Below are 22,520 nucleotides of genomic sequence, written 5' to 3' on the forward strand. Positions count from 1 at the left end.
GAGCAGAATCAACCTTTATATATGGTGTTTATTGATCTGACAAAGGCCTTTGACACTGTGAATCGAACTGCTCTCTGGACCATCCTTCTGAAAACTGGCTGCCCTGATAAATTGGTGAATATTTTCCAACTCCTTCATGACAACAGGACAGCGACAATTTTGGATAACAATGGCTTTCAGAGTGATCCATTCAGTGTCACATCAGGTGTAAAACAGGGATGCATCATTGCTCCGACCTTATTTGCTATCTTCATTGCTATGATTCTACACCTTATTGAAGGGACACTTCCTACTGGTATGGAAATCAGATGGAAAGCTTTTTAATCTCAGTAGGCTGAAAGCAAAAAGTAAGGTAATTTTAACCTTTTTGTACACCGCCCAGAGAGCTACTTGCTATGGGCGGTTTATAAATGAAACAAATAAATAAATAAAATAAAAACCTCTGTTGTAGAACTTCAGTATGCCGATGATAATGTAGTCTCTGCACATTCAGTAAAAGATCTTCAAACTATGCTAAATGTCTTTGGAGAAGCATATGGAAAGCTTGGGCTCTCACTTAATATCAAAAAAACTAAAGTGCTTCATCAACAGGTGCGAACTAGTCCCTCTGTAGCACCATCAATCCAGCTTAATGGTGCGATGCTGGATGAGGGAGGAGATCCTGGAAGACTTTAGGGATGCCATAATCACTCTTTTTAAGAAGGGTGATAGAACAGATTGTGGGAACTATCGAGGCAGCTCTCTTCTTGCTGCCGCAGGTAAAATCTTGCAAGGATCCTATCTTGGAAGCCATCTCTCTATAATCACTTTTCCTTTCTTGGAAGCCATATCTCTGTAAAAGCTGACATCGATGCTGAAATTCAACATCGTCTGAGCTCTGTGAGTGCCACATTCTCCCGAATGAAGCATAGAGTGTTCAAGGATCGGGATATTCTCAGGGAGACCAAAATGCTTATTTACAAAGCCACTGTACTACCGACCTTACTGTATGCCTTTGAAACATGGACCATTTAGAAATACCATTCCCAACTTCTTGGAAGATTCCACCAATGCTGCCTCCAGAAAATTCTGCAAATTACTTGGGAAAACAGACGGACGAATGTTAGCGTTTTGGAAGAAGCAAAGACTACCAGTGTTGAAACTGGTATGATCATTCAACATCAACTTCACTGGACTGGCCATGTTGTTCGAATGCCTGATCACCATCTTCCAAAGCACCTACTTTACTCCCAACTTAAGGATGGAAAATGGAATATTGGTAGACAGCAAAAGAGGTTTAAAGATGTTCTTAAAGCTAATCTACAAAAATGTAACATGAGCATCGAGATCTGGGAAGCCTTGGTCCATGAGCGTCCCAATTGGAGGTAGGCCATTATCAAAGGTGCTATGGACTTTGAAGGAGCACAAGTACAGGGCAAAAGGGACATCAAGCAAATCTTCATCGTGACTGTCTTCCATCTGGAAACCTATGTCCTCACTGTGGGAGGCTGTGTGGATCTAGAATTGGCCTCCACAGTCACTTGTTGACCCACTGTTAAAGACCTTATCTTGAAAAACAATCTTACTCGGCCACGAGTGATCGCCAATCAATGAATGCATTAATGAATGACTAGCAGAAACCAGTAATGATTTGAAACGAATGCTGATGAAAATTAAACAGGAAAGCACAAAAGCAGGACTACAGCTGAACGACAAGACTAAAGTAATGACAACAGAAGATTTATGTAACTTTAAAGTTGACAATAAGGACATTGAACTTGTCAAGGATTATCAATACCTTGGTACAGTCATTAACCAAAATGGAGACAATAGTCAAGAAATCAGAAGAAGGCTAGGACTGGGGAGGGCAGCTATGAGAGAACTAGAAAAGGTCCTCAAATGCAAAGATGTATCACTGAACACTAAATTCAGGATCATTCAGACCATAGTATTTCTGATCTCTATGTATGGATGTGAAAGTTGGACAGTGAAAAAAGTGGATAAAAGAACAACCAACTAATTTGAAATGCGGTGTTGGAGGAGAGCTTTGCACATACCATGACCACGAAAAAGACAAATAATTGGGTGTTAGAACAAATTAAACCAGAACTGTCACTAGAAGCTAAAATGATGAAACTGAGGTTATCATACTTTGGACACATAATGAGAAGACACGATTCACTAGAAAAGACAATAATGCTGGGGGAAACAGAAGGGAGTAGAAAAAGAGGAAGGCCAAACAAGAGATGGATTGATTCCATAAAGGAAGCCACAGACCTGAACTTACAAGATCTGAACAGGGTAGTTTACAACAGATGCTCTTGGAGGTCGTTGATTCATAGGGTCGCCATAAGTCGTAATCGACCTGAAGGCACATAACAACAACAAACCAGATATAAAACATCCTGGGAAGCCTTGGCAATTACATTTTACATTTCATTGGCCAAAGGGCAAACATGTGGAGCAATAGCATGGCATGTTTCACCCGCCCCCTTTCCCTGTTGGATGGTCTGCCCTATTGCAATATGCATGCTAACCCCAGCCATGCTCGATCCATTCTGACAGTGGTGGATAGAGGCTCCATGTCAGTGGGGAATTGGGATCTGCTCATTGTTTTAGTTTGAACTTTCAAGGAGCTGTCTAAGGTGCTTCAATTGCATTCTGGATTTCTTGCTGCAGTTGTGCCGCTGCCCTGCGTTAGAAACTCTGTTGCCACTCTGCACATGATCCACTCCTAGGTCATCAACAGCCATAAGAAAGGCAGAAACAGACATTGAGAAGATGAATTCTAGCCTATACTTCTAAAGGGATACACTATTTTTACATGAGTATTGGGAAATCATTCAGTTATGTGTCCGTCCCCATTTCCCCCCTCCCCGGTTTTAACACCTCATCTGCTATTTGTGTAAACCAACCTTAGTTGTGAGGTGGATTTCGATCAATACTGAACAAGTCTGACTGCCATTTTCCCTAGACAGGGGGTCACGTAGACAATAGAGAATAGTGCTGTTGTAGTGAAAATGTGCCAAGGACACTGATATTGCAGGAATGAAGGGAGGACGGATGGAACAGGGGGCAGAGCATCATTGTAGCATTGTAACATAGAATAAAGCAATGTAACTGTTGCCATGATTGTGACGGAGGTAAAGGTATATAACTGTCTGTAACTAACCACCATTTTGAGGAAGAGAGTTGAGTCCTGTACTCTACTCTGGCTAAGCGCTTAGCTAAATAAACAACCTTAAAACAGGCTTTGGCTTCATTATTAAGTCTCCTCAAAAAGAACTCAGTCGTAAATTCCACGACAATCTTGGTGTCCGAAGTGGGATGTGAGGATCTCCTGTCTGGGTCAACCCGAAGGGGGAAGGTCGGAGCGGCGGTTTGTGCACATTCTGAGAGGTAAGAGGACCTCGTTTTGATCAAATCCTCCCACTTAGCTCCCACCTCCAACCCTGGGACTCCTGGACAGGTGGTAAGAATTTCCCATAGTTTACTGAAGCCCCTGCGTTAAGGTCCCTCCCTGGTTACACCAACACTCACAACTAAAGGGTAAGCAGTCCCACAGTCTCTGGTTTGGGTGTTAGGATAGGTTTGGAGGACATCTTAATGAGCTGTGAATGAAACTGATACTGTTCCAACTTTTTCTCTCTGTCTGCTGGGGACGCCTGGCCTTTCTAAACTGCCCTTCTCCACCGCTTGATCAGTTTCAGCTCCGGACAAAACATGGTTGGAGGTGTGTCTTGTCCAGATGAAAAAAACCCCTTGGGGTACATGTGCCGAAATTATGTTACCCGTTTGGGTCCAAAAAACTGCTCAAAAGCTGGTGAAGCTGACTCACTGGTGGAGTGAGTGCACCTCCAACTGGCCTGAGGAAATGACACTTTTGACATGGACAAGCTCACCTATTTACGGGGAAAACTGGAGAAAACAAAGCCTAGGCATATAGATTTCTGGGTCCTGTGGAAAGAGGAGGCAGAACACAGGAAACAGAAATCTATAGTAACAAGTCTTCAAGATTCTAACAAAAAGTTAAAAGCACAACTGGAGGAAAAAAAGAAAACCGAGAAAGAAAAGGAACAAGAAAAAAAATGCATGCCAACGCCCCTTGCTGCCTCTCTGTACCCAAGCTTGCTAGCCACCGCCCCTTTGCTGCCCTATAACGAGGTACCAGAAGATATTTTGGGCCCCAACGGCTGGGAATGCTCAGCCTCAAGCTCAGGCAAATGCTATTTTACAGTCAGAGCAGACACCACCTCTCCCAGCTCGAGCGGGTGCCATTTTAAGCTCTGGAATACCCAAACGCTCTAAAGAGAAGAAACACCCCCCACACCTGAACTTACTAGAGAAGAATGGCCACTGTCTCCTGAGGAATTAACATTTAAGGGGCAGTTTCCCCATCTTGTCGATGCAAGAGTTACAAAAAGGGTTAAAAGCAAAGTTTGAAATTGTAGCTACATCCATCGACAGCCATGCCTGCCCCATTTGCCAAATAAAGTTGGGGGGGAAAAGACAGTGATGGAGGATTTACCTCTATCCAGTTTAATCCGGAAAACTTCCCTGGGTGCTTTCCCCAAGTTCAGCCAGCCGGCATGTATCTGCTTCGCCAATACCCCCCACTCCCCCATCGACTGCAGGCAGACAAATTATTTTTGTGCATGTTCCCTGGACAACTGCAGATCTCATGAACTGGTTCAATATCTTCCCGAAACTCAGGGAGGCTCCCAATGAATTTAAAGAAAAGCTGGAAGCAATCATTAGTGTTTACAATCCAACTTGGGCTGACATGAACCAGCTGCTCTCTGAACTCCTGTCCCCAGAACAAAAAATCAGCCCTGATAGCTCAAATGGGAGTAGGAGAGGACAATGAGGGTCTTCCATGGAAGTCTGAGGATCCCGGACATACCACGCAAGCTCTTAGCCAATTTGCACACCCGCATCCAGCTAGTTAATAAAAGAAACAGCTAGAAGCTGAGAAATACTGCAAACCGAAAGTACAATCGCTCTGCACTTCCCTATTAACCCTTCCTTGGCTCCCCACCGCATTCTTGCAGCAGTAGTGTTCAAGAGGATGACCTTCAAGACAACTGGGCTCCCTACACTCCATCACCCCCGCAGTTGTTTCCAGAGGAACAGTTTCAAAAAAGGAAAAAGTTTTTAAGCATGCTCAACTTTTAACCTGATGTTGACTCAAACTAATTTCTCCACCTCAGATGCTACCATTCCTCTTATAGTTGCTGGCCAGCCACAGCATTTCTCATAGACTCTTATGCTTCCAGGTCCAAAGTTCATCAAGATGACCTGTCTCATCCACCATCAGGAGAAATAGTGACGGAGTTTGAAGTAGGAGGTCAACTAGCAACCTTTTCAGCTGCTCCACTCACCTATGACCATATCTTTCTTTCCCTGGTACCAGTTCTGTCAATTTCTGTGTAAATTGCACAATACTGTTATTGCAGCTCTGATGGGTACATTCGGATCTTCCCTTTTCTAATCCTCATGATTGTTCCTTCTAAAGCTACAGAGGCCTTTCCTTGGAATGATGTGGGAAAGCTGCTAGCAGTGGAACCAATCGAGATTCGGTGTCCACCTGATAAACCTTACCCATCAGTAAAGCAATACACTCTCTCAGCTGAAGCAATTGAGGACATCCAGCCTGTGATTGCCTCACTGCTACAGCGAGGTATTCTTGTATGTATTGTGCTTCCCTGTAATAGGAAAAAGCCGCTTTGTGGGTTTTTGGGAGCGGCTAAATACTAGGCATTGCATCCCAAACTTTATAGCCTATTGAATGAAAGGCAGAATGTGAGGCTTCCTTTGTGGATTTAAGAAAGGCTGTGGCCCAGACTCCTGTTATGTTAAACCTTTTTTCCTCTTTGGCCATGAGTCTCAGGGTTCTGTTGCAGAAGTACTCTGTCGACCTGGTGGCTAAAGGATACCCTCCTTGGAGTACAGCTTTGCTTGTCCAGAAGTCTGAAGACTTGGTGCAAGGACGTTCCCTCGCTGTGTTGGTTCCTCATTCTGTGCATTCTCTCCTGCTGCACAGAAAAACTCAGTTCCTTTCTTCTCAATGTCAAACTTCCTATGGAACTGTTAGTGTTCTTGTACCTCACAGCATTTCTTACTTCAGCTAGTTCACCTTGGGAGGTGGATAGCTTTCCTTATTTACAAGGATATGATGACAATGGAACTATTCTGCTTACCCCACCTAACAACTCTGTCCCCCTCTCAACCCTGCTTCCCTTCCACCCCTTCCTTCTGATGGAGAACCTCATTCAATCTCTCCTCATGATTGTTTGCAGGTCGTTGAACATCTCTCCACCCCTCGCCCCGACCTTCGTGACGTTCCTCTGGATAACCCTGATCTTATCCTTTTCACAGATGGCTCCTGCTTCAGAGATGACACAGGAGTTCTCAGAATTGGCTGTGCTGTGTGCTCTCCACATGAAGTCCTAGAAACCTTTTCTCTGCCAACTCTCCAGTCTGCCCAAGCTGCAGAGCTCGTGGCTCTACAGAGAGCCTGCATTCTGGCATCCAGGTGCTCTGCTAATATCTATACAGACTCTTCTTATGCTTTCAAAACCTGTCATTTTGTGGGTCAAATTTGGTCACAGAGGATTCTTGACTTCAGCTGGCACACAAATTTCTCATTCAGCTCTTATTTCTGCTTTACTGTCTGCTCTTCAACTTCCTAATTCTATTGCTCTCATGCACTGCTCTGCCCACACCACTGCTACTGATCCTGTTAGCGGTGGCAACCGCCTGGCAGATGCTGCTGCTAAGGCTGCTGCTCTTAGTGCACCTCCTTCTCCCCACCTTCCTTCTCAATTGATTCTCCTCCCCTCATCTGTTCCTGAGCTACCAGAACTCGCTTTGCTTCAGAAAGCTGCCCCAGAGCATGAAAAAGATCTTTGGGTCCACTTTGGCTGTCGCTTACATCCTTTTTTTTTTTTTTTTTTTTTTACAATAATTTTTATTCAAATTTTCATAAAACATACAAAACAAAATCATAAAACATTCAAAGACAAAAAACAAAACAAAACAAAAATGATTAAACAAAAAAAAATAAAATGTTGACTTCCCATTTGTCACATATCAAATCCGTTATAGGTCTACAATATATAACAATCCTGTCTCTTAAATCATATTATAAAATCACTTTCCTCCAGTAGTTATCTTAATTAATCATCAAATCTCATAAACATTACTTTATTCTTTCCACAAAAAGTCAAAGAGAGGTTTCAATTCTTTAAGAAATATATCTATCAATTTTTCTCCAAATAAACATGTCAATTAATCCATCTCGTTAATAATTATAATAATCTTATTGTCATAACCATAGTCCAAATAAACATTTCGATTAATCCATCTCATCAGAATCTGTTAGGTCCAATAATTTCAATAGCCATTATTCCATTATCCCTATTAGTTCCATCTTCCATCTTCAATAGTCCTGTTAAGTCCAGTAATTTCAGTGTCCAATCTTCCATTATCAGTATTCCATAATAATCTTGCTGTTGTAGCCATAGTCATATAATAAGAGTCTGATGGGAATTTCCTCTATCCCAAATATTTTCTTGCCATCCATTCTGAATAAGTTGCTGAAATACTGTTGTAAAGTCATATCTGCGTTCTTCTTTTTTACAAAATGCACTGGCTCATCTCTTAAGAGTTTTTCCATTGTCACATGGCTGCAGTTAATTCCATAGATTTTCTCTATATCAAGCTCCATCACATCATTCCAGTCCAGAAGATTATCCAAGCCATTGATAACTTTATCTCTAATATCTTCATTAATTTCTTCAGAGATAACGTTAAATTCCAAACAGTAGATTTTATTTCTAAAATCCATAAACTCCAGATCTTTTTCCAATTCCACATTTGTTCCAATCTCCAGGGCTTGTATCTTCCCTTTATTTTTTCTTTTCTCATCTCTGATCTCATTCTCCTCTCTCACAGGATCCCCTAATTCTTTAAGCTCCTGCGTCATTTTGCTCAGTTCAATTTTCAGCTCCTTACTACCCTGTCGCAGGGTTTGTTTCGTTATCTCAATCTCATCCATTATTTTCTGAAACATAATTACTTCCAGATTCTCAGCCACTTTCTTGATTGCCATTTTTAAAACCACGAAAACAAAGCAAAACAAAAATAAAGAAGAACCACTTCTTATTTCAGCAACAATTGGGTTAATATTCCAGGCTTGATGACATCACAGTATAAACAGAGCAACCTGCCTTATCTCTCTATGTTCAAGAATGCAAAACAAATTTAGTTCCCAGCATCAAAACAGTTAGTGGCGTCGTGAAGAAGCAGATTCGTCAAAATAAAATAGACCAAAAAGAGAATAGTCCCAGACAATATAATATTCCTCGGAATAGAAATCAGGAATAGAAATCCCTCTTCTGTTTATTATCTTTAGAATGCACTTCCAGGACAGCTTTTTGCGACAGAAACAGAGATAAGCTGTTAATTTCGTGAATAACAGAGAAGAGCTATATCTCACCCAGAAGTTGTCCAAAGCCGATCAATCTGACAAATCTCCTTTTGCTGCAACAATTTAAACCAAGTAAAAAAAATAATAGAAAGAAGGGTGCTTGCCTGTTAGTCCGTTCTCTCTTTAAAGAAAAGATAAACGTATCGCTTAAGCAGATAGAGCTTGTTCGGAAGTCCGTCCGGCATTGTTGGCTGGACCTTATCTCATAAATTAATGAAATCCAGTCCTCCCAACAAAAACAGGCTTTTGAGGTTGATCTCTACGTTTCTCCCTGCCCGGGAGAAATTTCATCAGTCAAAAAAAAAATGTTCTGACTGATTTATATCTGAATAAGCTTCTTTTGAGGCGGGAGCCCGTCCCAAAAGCAGGCACAAGCGAAGTCACCCTTCCCGGAAGTCGGCTGTCGCTTACATCCTGACTCTGTCTGGAGGGATGTCTCAGGCCGCTTTGTAGCCCCACAAGCACTTCTTTTCCCTCTTGCTCAGGCGACTCATCACTCTTCTCACCTGAGCAAAGGGGGGATGCTATTGCAAATTTCGACTCTCTGGTTTGCTCCTAAGATTACACCTGTTCTGGCCCAAATGGCATCCACTTGTTCAGTATGTTTAAAACACAATGTTAGCAAACCAGAATGTCCCCTTACTGGCACCACTCCTTGGGCCTATGGACCATTTCAGCATGTTCAATTGGACTTCATAGAAATGCCAAAATGCCAGAACTACAGATATGTATTGGTCATCATCTGTCATTTTTCTGGTTGGGTAGAAGCATTTCCATCACGACACGCAGATGCTGCAGCTGTCTCCAAGGCACTGCTTAAACACATCATCCCCCGATTTGACTTACCTCTCTAATTGGATTCTGATCAAGGTACTCACTTTACAGCTAAAGTGGTACAACAGCTTTGCCATGCCTTAGACATTAACCCAGCCCAGCCCAATTACAGTCTTTATTGGAGGGTCACAAAGAACTTCTGGTCTACTGCACTAATCTTCCCAAAATGTTGAGAACTCTTTCCTCCCAGGTCCAGGAAGCCGCTCCTGTCCTGCTCATTGGTTCCAACCTGGCGATTGGATCCTGGTTCGTGAATTTCGGAGAAAAGATTGCCTTCAGCCTCGATGGTCGGGTCCTTTTCAGATACTCCTGACAACATTTACCGCAGTGCGCATCGCTGCGAGGACAGCTTGGATACACGCATCCCATTGTCGAAAGGCCCAGCCGCCAGGTGAGAGTGAGAGAGGCCAGCCGGATCCTGACGGGACACCAGGAGGAAAGACCAAGGGAAAGGAGTCCCTTCCTAAGGACCACTATCCCTACCATCTGAGGAGAGGCCCTCGCACTGCCAGAGGACTTCGTGAGTGACATCCTATCTACCTGGGAGAAGTTAGGACTACGAAACCGAAGAGTGTCTGAGAAGACAAGACAAATAACATGTATCCATTCTAGAGCCAATGAGGTGTAACCCCTTCGGCAGATCAGCTCCCCAGATAGACTTTGAGCTTATCGAAGTAGCACGTAGCCCATTGGACTCTTTCGGACCTTCTCACACCGAGGTGGGGAGGCCAGTGACTTGCATTACTAGAGACATGTTTGGCTTCATTGCTGTTTGCTTGCTATTTCTTATAATCACAATTATAATATGGCTCCTGCGGGAGTTAGGCTTGCTCTCCTAATATTGTATAGCCTCCTTTTTACAGGACATCCTGATTGGAGTAGGAACACATACCTAAGGCTAATGGTCGATCTCGCTAGAGGGATGAACAAGAGTACTTGCTGGATCTGTATGCATACCCCAATTTACGAAAAGGAAGGTATCCCACTGGTAGGAATACCTCTGAATGCAACTGGTCTTATCTCAGATAAATGGCTCAAACGCGATGAGTCTCTGAAAAGTCTCGATACTACTCAGTATGTAGCCCTGTCCGGATGGACAAAAGGTGAACTTTGTTTAAAGTTCATGGGAGAAACATTCATTGGTAGCAGCCAATGTGAATGGGTCCTTCATCGAGCCAAAGGTAAATGGAGTCTCAGTAACTCCACTGGGCCAATTATGAGGAACAGGCAGAGGGTAATGGAACCATTGTGTATGGCTCTCGGGCACCAGTGGCTCTCATATTACAATGAAACCTGTACTCAAGAAGAAGCCACCATAGCCATGCTTATGTATGGCGAGAAAGGGGTGAGACAAAATAGATTTGCTCACATCCTTCCTCCCTTAATGGGAACAACACATAGTTATTGGTGGATCTGTGGATATAAGGATTGGAAGAAATTACCCATTAACGCAAAAGGAACTTGTTATATTGGACTTCTAGCCCCTGGAATCAGGATTGTGGACACCTTTCCTAGGGGTCTGATACGAAATTATTGAAGGGTAGCCCCAAGTCATAAAATCCTGGAAGCTTATAAAGATCTTAAAGCTCCAGGTGAGTCCTGGCTACAAGGTATCTTCCCCTTTTATGGGGCAGGGGCAAACCATTTAGATATCTTAAGAATTTGTACTCTGCTGGAGAACTTCATGAATGAAACTACTGATGCCCTTTCTATGATTAACACTGAACTTAAACAAGTCCGACAGTTTGTCTTACAAAACCGCATAACGTTGGACTATCTTTTGACATTGCAAGGCAGAGTCTGCGGTCTTATTGGCCCAGAACGCTGCACCTACATTGTTGACAGCTCTGTAAATATCACCGGATCTATTGAGAATATTCACCTATTAGCATCTAAGGTGCAAGAGGTTAAGACCTCTGGGTGGCAATGGAGTCCGGGGGATTGGTTCAGTGGCCTATGATGCTGGATAAAATCAATCCTCTTAAGACTATTGTTGGGTATGTTGTTCCTCTTTGCCATGTATATCTTGGTTAATTGTGTATTGTTTTGTTTAAAAAGTACCATGCAAAAGACCACCCAAATGTTAACACCGGCTGAAGTGAAACAAATGTACTTGGAATTTGATAGACAACAGATGGAGGAGAAAGAGAAGGTGTTATCTATCATGCAAATTGGGATGGGACTTGAAAGGAGTCCCATAGGGGGGAGTGAGGTGGATTTTGATCAATACTGAACAAGTCTGACTGCCATTTTCCCTAGACAGGGGGTCACGTAGACAATAGAGAATAGTGCTGTTGTGAAAATGTGCCAAGGACACTGATATTGCAGGAATGAAGGGAGGACGGATGGAACAGGGGGCAGAGCATCATTGTAGTATTGTAACATAGAATAAAGCAATGTAACTGTTGCCATGATTGTGACGGAGGTAAAGGTATATAACTGTCTGTAACTAACCACCATTTTGACGAAGAGAGTTGAGTCCTGTACTCTACTCTGGCTAAGCACTTAGCGAAATAAACAACCTTAAAACAGGCTTTGGCTTCATTATTAAGTCTCCTCAAAAAGAACTCAGTCGTAAATTCCACGACAGTTGCTTCAAAGTCCTATTGGAAGTAATGCTTCAAATCGTATTGAAAGACTCACTGAATGCAACAGGACTTGCTTCCAAGTAAATATGTGTAGGATCAGACTGCATAACTGTCTTAATAGTAATTCCCTCTGCCATAGGGAATTCTGGGAATTATAATTCTGAGTGAATTCTGTAATTCTTTTACAGCACAATCCCGTCCTGTCTACTTCAAAGTAAGTCTCATTTATTAACTACAAGATAAGTGTACGCACAGAATTGCAGTCTTCATGTTTAACAGCCAGCAAACTAACCTGTCAGCTGTTGTTAAGATATTTGTATCTACCATCATTAAGAAGAGCTTTGTGTACTTGGTACAAGCGTATCAGTTGCATACTGATGTGAGTTTATAGTTATGGAAACCAACACAATAAACAGCAAATGGCTATTTCAGACCCACCGTAAAGTGGAAATGTTAAATTACAAAGGGCACACAGCCCCAGCAAATGTGTGTGTTGATCAGCATTGTATATCATTTTTAAATCAGCAAACAATAAGGCATATGAACACCTATGATGCATTTCTCAGAATATATCCTTCACCAATCACAAACAAGTCAACTTCCTTACACATGTACTACTGCTTGAAAACAAACTTACAGTGTAAAGTGTTATCACAGCACACTGAACCTGAAATAAAATGCACAAATTAAAACACTCTGTTTGGCAATTAAATAAGCTGTACAGAGGCATTTTAGCATTTCCTTGGAAGTTTTCACAACCAAGTTGGCCAGGCTCCAGCCAGAAAAGGAACACATGCTTTACACCTGGACAGACTGTCCATCTAGCTCAACATTGTCTACTCTGACAGGCACAGATTCTTTGGTCTCAGGCAGAGGGTCTTTCGCATTCTTTTCAACTGGAGTTACAGCTAGGGATTGGATTTGGGACTTTCTGCATGCAAAATGTGTGTGCTACTCCTGCGCTATGGTTCTTCTCTGTGCTTTAGCTATATTCCACCTTAGATGAGAAGTAGGGGTTAGGAGAGAAATTTGGTTTCGTTCACATTTTAATACAAAGCTAGCTTACAAAAACAATATGTGAACCAAAGTACAGCAACCCTTCCAAATTCACACTTCTCCCAATTTTGAGATGCAGTTCTCCAGCCAAAACTAAAAAAAGTGTACAAAATTATGTCTGTTAGGGGAAAGTATGCTTAAAATGCATAATATATTCATAAAAACAACATATAAAAATCCTTATATTGGGGGAGATTACTTGAGCAAATGCACACTAAAATGCTGTCAAATGTTCATGAGTACTTTTTTTGCAAACTGATGTGGAAATGTGACTTAGGCAGCAATCCAATACCTACTTACCTGGGAGTAAGTCCTATTGAACCCAATGGAGTTTACTTCAGAGTAGATGTGTACTGGATTGCAGCCTGAGTGAATTTAAAGGAAAAATGAGAAAGTGATAGAAACCAGAATCAAAACAGATTTGTCCATCCCTAATGGTGAGTGGTGGCAGGTGCGGGCAGATGGGTACTCCAGATAATGATCTATGAGAGACCAGCCAGTTCTGTGATTATAACGTTTAAATATAAAAAGGCTATGGTGGATAATTTATTTATTTATTTAAGGATTTGTATCCTGCCCATCCTTCTCATAACGCTGCACTCAGGTAGCAAACAGCGTGAGAAAAAGAAAAATTAACAATATCATTTTTTCAAAAAAAGGGGGGGATAGGGGTCTCCTGACAACTCTCAGCACCCTTAACAAGCTACAGTTCCCTGGATTCTTTAAAGTGGTATAATACTGCTTTCAATGTAAGGTGCAAGTATGGTCAAAATTACTTGAGTTTTTGGGAGCACTTTCAGTTCATAAGGTATGATGGGAATGCTGTAACTCAATGGTAGAATGTTCCTAGGGCAGCAGTCTCCAGCTTTTTTGAGCCCAAGGGCACATTTGGAAATCTAAGAAACTGTCCTTTATACTACAAAGTACCCATTTCACAGGGGAAACTAGCAATGTTCAGAACCTCCACCCCAAACAAGCAAAATTATATGCACACACACTGCAAAACATAAAACAAACACACAAATATAAAAAGGCTTCCCTCCAACCAAACAACAACAACAAAACATTAAAAAAGATAGTGGCACAAATCCTTGGCAGGCACCAAGGGGGATGTCATTTGTGGATCCCTGCATAGGCAATGGCCTTCAGACAAAGGGTAGGAAATGTTGTTATTATTATTTACTAGATTTATTAGCCGCTTGTTACCCAAAGGTCTCCAAGCAACTTACAACACTGTTAAAAACCAAAATAAATATATCATACCATAAAACAAAATAATAAAACCACCACCATCACCCTACAGCCACAAAAAACTTTGGCAGCACACTAATGCAAACATCATCATCTTAGTGTATCAAATGCCTGGACAAAAAAGAAGCCAACACTGAAAAGCCCCTCTCCCTTGTCACCACCTTCCGAGCCTCCCTCAGAGAAGGGCCTTAGAAGAATCATAGAATAGTAGTAGTAGAGTTGGAAGGGGCCTATAAGACCATCAAGTCCAACCCCCTGCTCAATGCAGGAATCCAAATCAAAGCATTCCCAACAGATGGCTGTCCAGCTGCCTCTTGAATGCCTCCAGTGTCGGAGAGCCCACTACCTCTTTAGGTAATTGATTCCATTGTTGCATGGCTCTAACAGGAAATTTTTCCTGATGAAGATCTAAGGGTCTGGGTAAGTTCATATTGGGAGAGGCGTTTCAGAAGATATTGTTGCCCTGAGCTGTAAAAAGCTTTATAGGTCAAAACTAGCACTTTGAATTGGGCTCAGAAGCATACAGCCAGCCAGTGAAACTGGAACAGAATTGGGGTTATATGATCTCTTTGCCTTGCACTCGCCAACAATCCGGTAGTCGCATTCTGCACTAAGTGAAGCTTCCAAACCATTTTCTAAGGCAGCCCCACATAAAGCTCTTTGCAATAGTCCGACCTTGAGGTTACCAGACCATAGATTACTATAGCTAGGTTATTTCCTGGGAGAGTTGCGGTTGGGCCACCAGCCTAAGTTGATGGAAGGCACTCCACGCCACTGAAACCACCTGTGTCTCAAGTGACAGCAATGGATCCAGAACCCCCAAACTACGAACCTGCCCCTTCAGAGAGAGTATGACCACATCTAGAGCAAGCCGCACATCATTCAGCTAGTCAAAGGAATCACCCACCAACAGTACCTCAGTCTTGCCTGGATTAAGCTTCAGTTTATTGGCTCTCATCCAATCCATTATCGGAACCAAGCACTGATTCAGCACATCCATTGTCTCACTTGCAGAAGATGAAAAGGAGGAATAGAGGTGCATGTCATCAGCATACTGATGACAATGCCCTCCAAAACTTGTATGACCCCACTCAGCGGTTTCATGCATATGTTCAACAACATGAGAAGGGGAAGAACCAACCCCTGGATCTGGCTGGCAGCCACCCTCTCAAAACCTTGCCCAGAAAGGAGATATTTGCCACTAGTCTAAAATTATTAGGATCTTCCAGGTCCAGGGAATGTTTCTTCAGGAGTGTTGAATGCTCCTCTGAGTAAAACAAGCCCAACTCTCTGTAACTAGAAAACTAGCCCCAAACATGGTGGGCTACACCCTTTCCCCGTATGTACTGTTTTATGTGTAGGGTGTGTTTTTAAACCACGTTCAACACATGGAAGCATTCAAATTGGAAATCTCATCTTAAATCTACAGCAGTGTCAGGGTGGGAGCCTGGCCCTCCCGATGTTGTTGGACTCCAACTCCCATCATCCCTGACTACTGGCCACATGAGCTGGGGGCTGATGGGAGTTGGAGTCCAACAATAACTTGAGACGATGCCACAAATCTGTGTTCGAATTCTTTTTAAGACGTTTTTAAAGCTTTTTTAAAAATATGTTTTTGTTTTAATATGTTTTAAAGTGTGTTTTTATGAAGTTTTGGAGAGTGTTTAGTGTTTTTGTTTGTAGCCCTGGGCTCTCACTGTGAGGAAGGGCGGGATATAAATTTAATAAATAAAATAATAAAGCTTCCTCTAGCCCTCCTCGTTCCAGCTCATACAAGAGCCAGGCCTCAGCTAATTGACTCTTACACACACAGACACACACCACGCCCCCTTCCAGCTTCTCTCTCCTCGTCACTTCCTGGAGGCGGACCGGACCGCGGGGAGACCCTTGGTGACGGGGCTAGGGAGGCGCAGGCGGGCTCCATGATGGCGGCTGGGAGGCAGCCGCGACTGTTCCGGGGCCCCGCGTGGCGATTGTTGCCGCCGCTCCCGCTGCTCGCAGCCGCGGCACTTCCGCGTTGCCGCTAAAGGGAAGCGCCCAGCCCCTGCGCTGATGGGGAGCGGGAGCAGCGGTTGCGAAAGAAGACGACAAAGAAGGCGGCGGCAGCAGCAACAACAACAGTAACAATAATAGTGGCAGTATCGCTCTGACTGGTGGCAATTTTTGTTTTAGCGGGTGGAGTTGAGCGGGGGGGAAGGAAAGCCTCGCCCGCATCGAAGGAGTGGGAACCACCGTGAAGCCGGTCGAGGGGATGTTGCGGTGGATCCGACAGCAGCTGGTAGGTGGGGAGTATGTGTTTGGGTAGGTGGGGGGGCTACGCCTGTTTTTTCTCTCTCAGGAGTGCACCTGAGGGGGGTTTGCCCCTCCCTGTGAGAAGAAGGACTGGTTGGACTCCTGCTTAACTTTCTCTCCTCACCCCCTCTGTAACTGAGAAACTCCTCTCCCCCCCCCACTTTCCGAGGGGTGTGTCACCCCTTGTCCCATTCCCATCCTCTTTCCCTTTTGGCGGTCCTCACTTTTTCCTCTCTCACGCCTGAAATACCTGTTCACTCTCTCGTTTGCTACTCTCTCCCCCTGCTTCTTGCTTCCTCAGGACTTGTTACTACTTTTTTTTTTTAACTGGCTAAAGGAAGAGATGGATGCCAGCTCTCCTCCCGATGTCTGCCTTTAATCTCAATGTCCGTCGAGTGGGCCACCTTTCTCTCCTCCCCTCTTCCAGCTTTTGTACCCTGTTCTCTCCTTCTAAGTCTCTCCTCCTCAAGGTTTTGGGAATGAGTTTGAAATTGCTTTCAAAGTGTGCACCTTAAAAGTGTGATTGGCATGTTTCTACGTACATCTAAGCTCACTGGGGAGACTTCTTGCAGCCTCCTGTGGAAGATAGGCTTGATGACAAGCGGCGGTAACGTAGCCGAAGCTCTGCTCACAGCCGGAGTTTGATTCCAACGGAAGGAGGAAGTTGAATCTCCGGTAAAAGGGGTCGAGGTCCACTCAGCCTTCCATCCATCTGTGGTCGGTAAAATGAGTACCCGGCATATGCTGGGGGGTAAAGAAAGGCCGGGGAAGGAACTGGCAATCCTACCCCATATATACGGTCTGCCTAATAAACGTGGCAAGACATCGCTCTAAGAGTCGGAAACGACTCGCACTATAAGTGCAGGGACACCTTTACCTTTTTACCTTCCTTCTGAGTCTTCTTTCTTTTCTCTTTTGGCTTGCTGTTGTCGTTCCAGAGGTGTAGTTCCCTACCTCCACATCTAAGCTTTTTGTCTAGTCAATTTACTAAGTGAGTGAAACAGAGACTGCTAATCATTATGGAAAAGTTAGGTTGGCAGATGGGTGGAGAAGGAAGTTGCCAGGCTAGTCTCAAGCTGACCTTTCAATTTAAGGATGTTTTTGAAAAGTACCTTTGAATGGCAAGGTTTTGTTACCCTAGAAAATGGCTTATAGCTGTATTTAATACTAAACATAGTATTTTCTTTTCCATTCTTTCCTGTGGAGAGTGGGTACTTAAGATACCTCTGTTCTTGAATGAAACCTGGGACCAAATCTGCAATACTTGGACTTGCCACTGACAGCAAGTTGACTTTTTAACCAGGATTTTACAACTGAAAATTAAGATCTGATCCAAGAATGTGACTGATCAATTTGTTGTTGTTATGTACCTTCTAGTTGATTTTGACATATGGCAACCCTGTGAATCGGTGACCTCGAATAGCATCTGTTGTAAACCAACTTGTTCAGATCTTGTAAGTTCGGGTCTGTGGCTTCCTTTATGGAATCAATCCATCTCTTGTTTGGTCTTCCTCTTTTTCTTCTCCCTTCTGTTTTCCCCAGCATTATTGTCTTTTCTAGTAAATCTTGACTTCTCATTATGTGTCCAGAGTATGATAACCTCAGTTTCATCATTTTAGCTTCTAATGATGGTTCTGGTTTAATTTGTTCTGACACCCAATTATTTGTCTTTTTCGTGGTCCATGATATCTGTAAAGCTCTTCTCCAACACCACATTTGAAATGAGTTGATTTTTCTCTTATCTGCTTTTTTCACTGTCCAACTTTCACATCCATACATAGAGATCGGGAATACCATGGTATGAATGATCCTGACTTTAGTGTTCACTAATACATCTTTGCATTTGAGTACCTTTTCTAGTTCTCTCATAGCTGCCCTCGCCAGTTGTAGCCTTCTGATTTCTTGACTTTTGTCTCCATTTTGGTTAATGACTGTACCAAGGTATTAATAGTCCTTGACAAGTTCAATGTCCTCATTGTCAACTTTAAAGTTACATAAATCTTCTGTTGTCATTATTTTAGTCTTCTTGTTGTTCAGCTGTAGTCCTGCTTTTGTGCGTTCCTGTTTAATTTTCATCAGCATTCATTTCAAATCATTACTGGTTTCTGCTAGTAGTGTGTTATCATCTGCATATCTTAAATTATTGATATTTCTCCCTCCAATTTTCACACCTCCTTCATCTTGGTCCAATCCTGCTTTCCATATGACATGTTCTGCATATAGATTAAACAAATAGGGTGATAAAATACACCCCTGTCTTACCCCCTTTCCGATTGGGAACCAATCAGTTTCTCCATTTTCTGTCCTTGCAGTAGCTTCTTGTGCAGAGTATAGGTTGCGCATCAGGTCAATCAGATGCTGTGGCACCCCCATTTCTTTTCAAGCATTCCATAGTTTTTCATGATCTACACAATCAAAGGCTTTGCTATAATCTGTAAAGCACAGGGTGATTTTCTTCCTAAAATCTTTGGTCCGTTCCATTACCTATTGTATGCTTGCGATATGATCTCTGGTACCTCTTCCCTTTCTAAATCCAGCTTGGACATCCGGCATTTCTCACTCCTTATATGTTAAGAGCCTTTGTTGTAGAAACTGTGATCAATAACAAAGTTATTTTACTGTGAAATAATGAATGAAACCTTCCCTGATTACTTAACCTGGGAATAGGGCCACTTTTTGTGAAATGGCAATTTTTTAATCCTATTCAGAATATAATTGGACTGGTGTGCAGGGAAAAAGTTTCTAAAGCCAACTTCAAAAAGTGTTAGTAATCTGTTGTCTCTAGGAGGACAACCATGATGGTTTCTTCTTGTCTATTTTCCTTCTTTTTCCCTCTTAAAATACAGTGTTCTTTTTCTAAGTTTTGTTCTAACAACCACCTCAACCTCATTTCTCAATACACAGGCTCTTGAAAACTGTTACAACAAAATAAATAAAGTAGTAAATGAGATTCAAAATGCAACCACATCCTTCCTGCTTTTTAGAACACAAGTACTGAATAGAAGGTAACGACTTTAGGGGAGTTCTTTCCAAATAAGCTGCACACTGACAGAACAGTGGTGCAACACAAAATACGGTAACCGAGATAGTAAACTGCAGCTCATTCACAAGAGAAAAAACAGCCATTGATACCGACCATCTTTTCATATCAGTCTTCTAGGAAGTAAGCCACAACACTTAATAATGCACATAACATTTATGAAGAAAAATGTTTCAAGTCTCTTGTAGAGAGATATTTCCATTTGTTTAGATACTGCTTGTTTTGCAAATGGTTATCATTACATTTAGTACTGTACACGGTTTAGCTTTTTTCATACGTTAAAGTAGCGTGTGGTAGCTATTTACAAATGCTCTAGGAATGTTGATAATTGTTCTAAAAGAACTTAAGTAATTCATCTTTCCACAAACTGGCTGTATAATTTTGCATTTTTGTGTGGAGATTCAGTTTATCTTGATTGTCAGTTTAATGGCACTAGCAGTTTGGACTGATACTAGAACCACTCTGTACCAAATTAACTTGCTTTAATTTCATAGTCATAGAATAGTAGCATTGGAAGGGGCCTATAAGGCCATCAAGTCCAACTCCCTGCTCAATGCAGGAATTGGACTTAAAGCATATCTGACAGGTGGCTGTCCAGCTTCCTCTTGAAGGCCTCCAGTGTTGGAGAGCCCACCATCTCCCTAGGTAATTACTTCCATTGTCATACTGCTCTGACAATTAGGAGGTTTTTCCTGATGTCCAGCTGTAATTCGGCTTCCTGTAATTGAGCGCATTATTCCATGCATTCTGGGATGATCTCAGTCTTGGATAAGGGCTTTCTTTGGTCCCTTCGAGATTTACTAATCTGTTGTCTGGGATGGAATTATTATTTATTTTGTAGCTGTTGGGAGAGATTCATTGGATTCTTTGCTTTATGTTGACCGCTTTGCTATTTTATATAAATATGAATTATATCTCATTGATGGGTTTAACTAACTAATAGCTTCCTTATACAGTAACCTTGAAACTGTGTGTGTGTGTTGTGTGTGTGTTGTGTGTGTGTTGTGTGTGTGTTGTGTGTGTGTTGTGTGTGTGTGTGTTGTGTGTTGTGTGTGTTGTGTGTGTGTGTGTTGTGTGTGTGTTGTGTGTGTGTGTGTGTGTTGTGTGTGTGTGTTGTGTGTGTGTGTGTTGTGTGTGTGTGTGTGTGTTGTGTGTGTGTGTGTGTGTTGTGTGTGTGTGTTGTGTGTGGGGTGTGTTGTGTGTGGGGTGTGTGGGGTGTGGGGTGTGTGGGGTGTGGGGTGTGTGGGGTGTGGGGTGTGTTGTGTGTTGTGTGTGGGGTGTGTGTGTGTGGGGTGTGTGTGTGGGGGGGCGTGTGTGGGGGGGGGCGTGTGGGGGGGGGGGGCGTGTGGGGGGGGGGCGTGTGGGGGGGGGGCGTGTGTGGGGGGGGGCGTGTGTGTTGTGTGTGTGTGTTGTGTGTGTGTGTGTTGTGTGTGTGTGTGTTGTGTGTGTGTGTGTTGTGGGGGGGCGTGTGTGGGGGGGCGTGTGTGTGTGGGGGGGGTGTTGTGTGTGGGGTGTGTTGTGTGGGGGGTGTGTTGTGTGGGGGGTGTGTGTGGGGGGGGGTGTGTGGGGGGGGTGTGGGGGGGGCGTGTGGGGGGGGCGTGTGTGGGGGGGGGCGTGTGTGGGGGGGGGTGTGTGGGGGGGGGCGTGGGGGGGGCGTGTGTGGGGGGGGGCGTGTGTGTGTGGGGTGTGTGTGTGTGTGGGGTGTGTGTGTGTGGGGTGTGTGTGTGTGTGGGGTGTGTGTGTGTGGGGTGTGTGTGTGGGGGGGGCACTAATATACCATGAGAGATCTGCTAATGGGCTGTGAGAAATAGTTCAAAGACTCATGTGAGCCTAAAACACTCAATCACAGAAGTCCAGTGATTTAAATTGCTGCGTGTCTGTATGCCTCACTCCTCTAGCCTTTGCCTTCTTCTAGTCAGCAGTCATACTCGGAACAGGGACTTTTATAGAAAAAGGTGGCACATTCCTCTACTGCAGTGGTTCCCAAACGTCTTTTCCCACAGACCACTTGAACATTGTTGAGGGTCTTGGTGGGCTACTTAATGATTTTTCTACCCATTGTAGCAACTGTGATGCTATAATGCTAGTTTATTGTGTCACAGTTTGAATTCAATAGAATCCAAACTGCAATATAATAAAAACAATATAAGAAATAAAAGAAGCTATACACATAAAATTAAAGGTCAGTATGAATATTTAATACAACATATGTGCTGTCTCTCATCTTCAACCATAAATCCATGGACCACAGTTTGGGAACCCAGCCCTGATACAACTCACTGTGGGCTTTTCTTGGTCTGAGAGTGAACTGTGCTTCCTGTTTCAATTCAGAAAAGCGAAAGAAACAAAGCCGAGTTTTAAATAGTATTTGCTACATTGGGCACTCTCTGTAGAAAGGCAGAGTAAAAGTGTTTTTAATCATTGTGTGGCTTAGCAGTGAGAAACTCTACTGTAAGGGATGGTGGGGAAGACAATTATTTTTAGCTTTTTTCTGCTATTCTGATAGTTCACATTTTTTTCTCATTGGCAAATGTATTTAACTGCTTTGTCATTGTTATGGCTAAAAGTGAGTTGTCGAACTGAGTAAAAAGTGGATGTCATCCAATAAGGCAAGTAGGTAAAAAGGGGGGGGGGAAGGACGACGAGAAAATGTAAGTGAAAAATAAAATATAAATGAAAAATCAGTTTTTATTCCAATTTCAAGGATAAAAATGGTTTACAAAAAAGCCCAACGCGTTTCAGCTAGTGTTATGTAGCCTTCATCAGGGGATGCTTGTCTATAATCTTTTCTTAAATCAAAGCTGTAATGGATCAGATTCTTTCCACAGGATTGTTGAGAATCAGCAACACATTCTTCAGGGCCAATCTGCTGAGTGTACCAGCTTTGATTTAAGAAAAGATTATAGACAGGCATCCCCTGATGAAGGCTACATAACATTAGCCGAAACGCGTTGGGTTTTTTTGTAAACCATTTTTTTTATCCTTGAAA

At 42.9% G+C, this 22,520-nt stretch overlaps 1 protein-coding gene across 5 annotated transcripts in view; it reads left to right on the forward strand.

Moving 5' to 3' along the window:
• The first annotated feature begins 16,019 nt into the window (after positions 1 to 16,019).
• Positions 16,020 to 22,520, forward strand: part of ATP11B (ATPase phospholipid transporting 11B (putative)) — a 107,398-nt gene continuing 100,897 nt past the window's right edge. For 4 of the 5 annotated variants that reach the window (XM_061637399.1, XM_061637400.1, XM_061637398.1 and 1 more), the window contains exon 1: positions 16,020 to 16,477. In XM_061637399.1, coding sequence (XP_061493383.1) covers positions 16,451 to 16,477 — 27 coding nt within the window. In that variant the 5' untranslated portion in view covers positions 16,020 to 16,450. The remainder of the gene's footprint in view (positions 16,478 to 22,520) is intronic. The other variant, XM_061637402.1, reaches the window with a different exon arrangement.

This window comes from Rhineura floridana, chromosome 7 (genome assembly GCF_030035675.1).
Source record: "Rhineura floridana isolate rRhiFlo1 chromosome 7, rRhiFlo1.hap2, whole genome shotgun sequence".
Taxonomy (NCBI): Eukaryota; Metazoa; Chordata; class Lepidosauria; order Squamata; family Rhineuridae; genus Rhineura; species Rhineura floridana.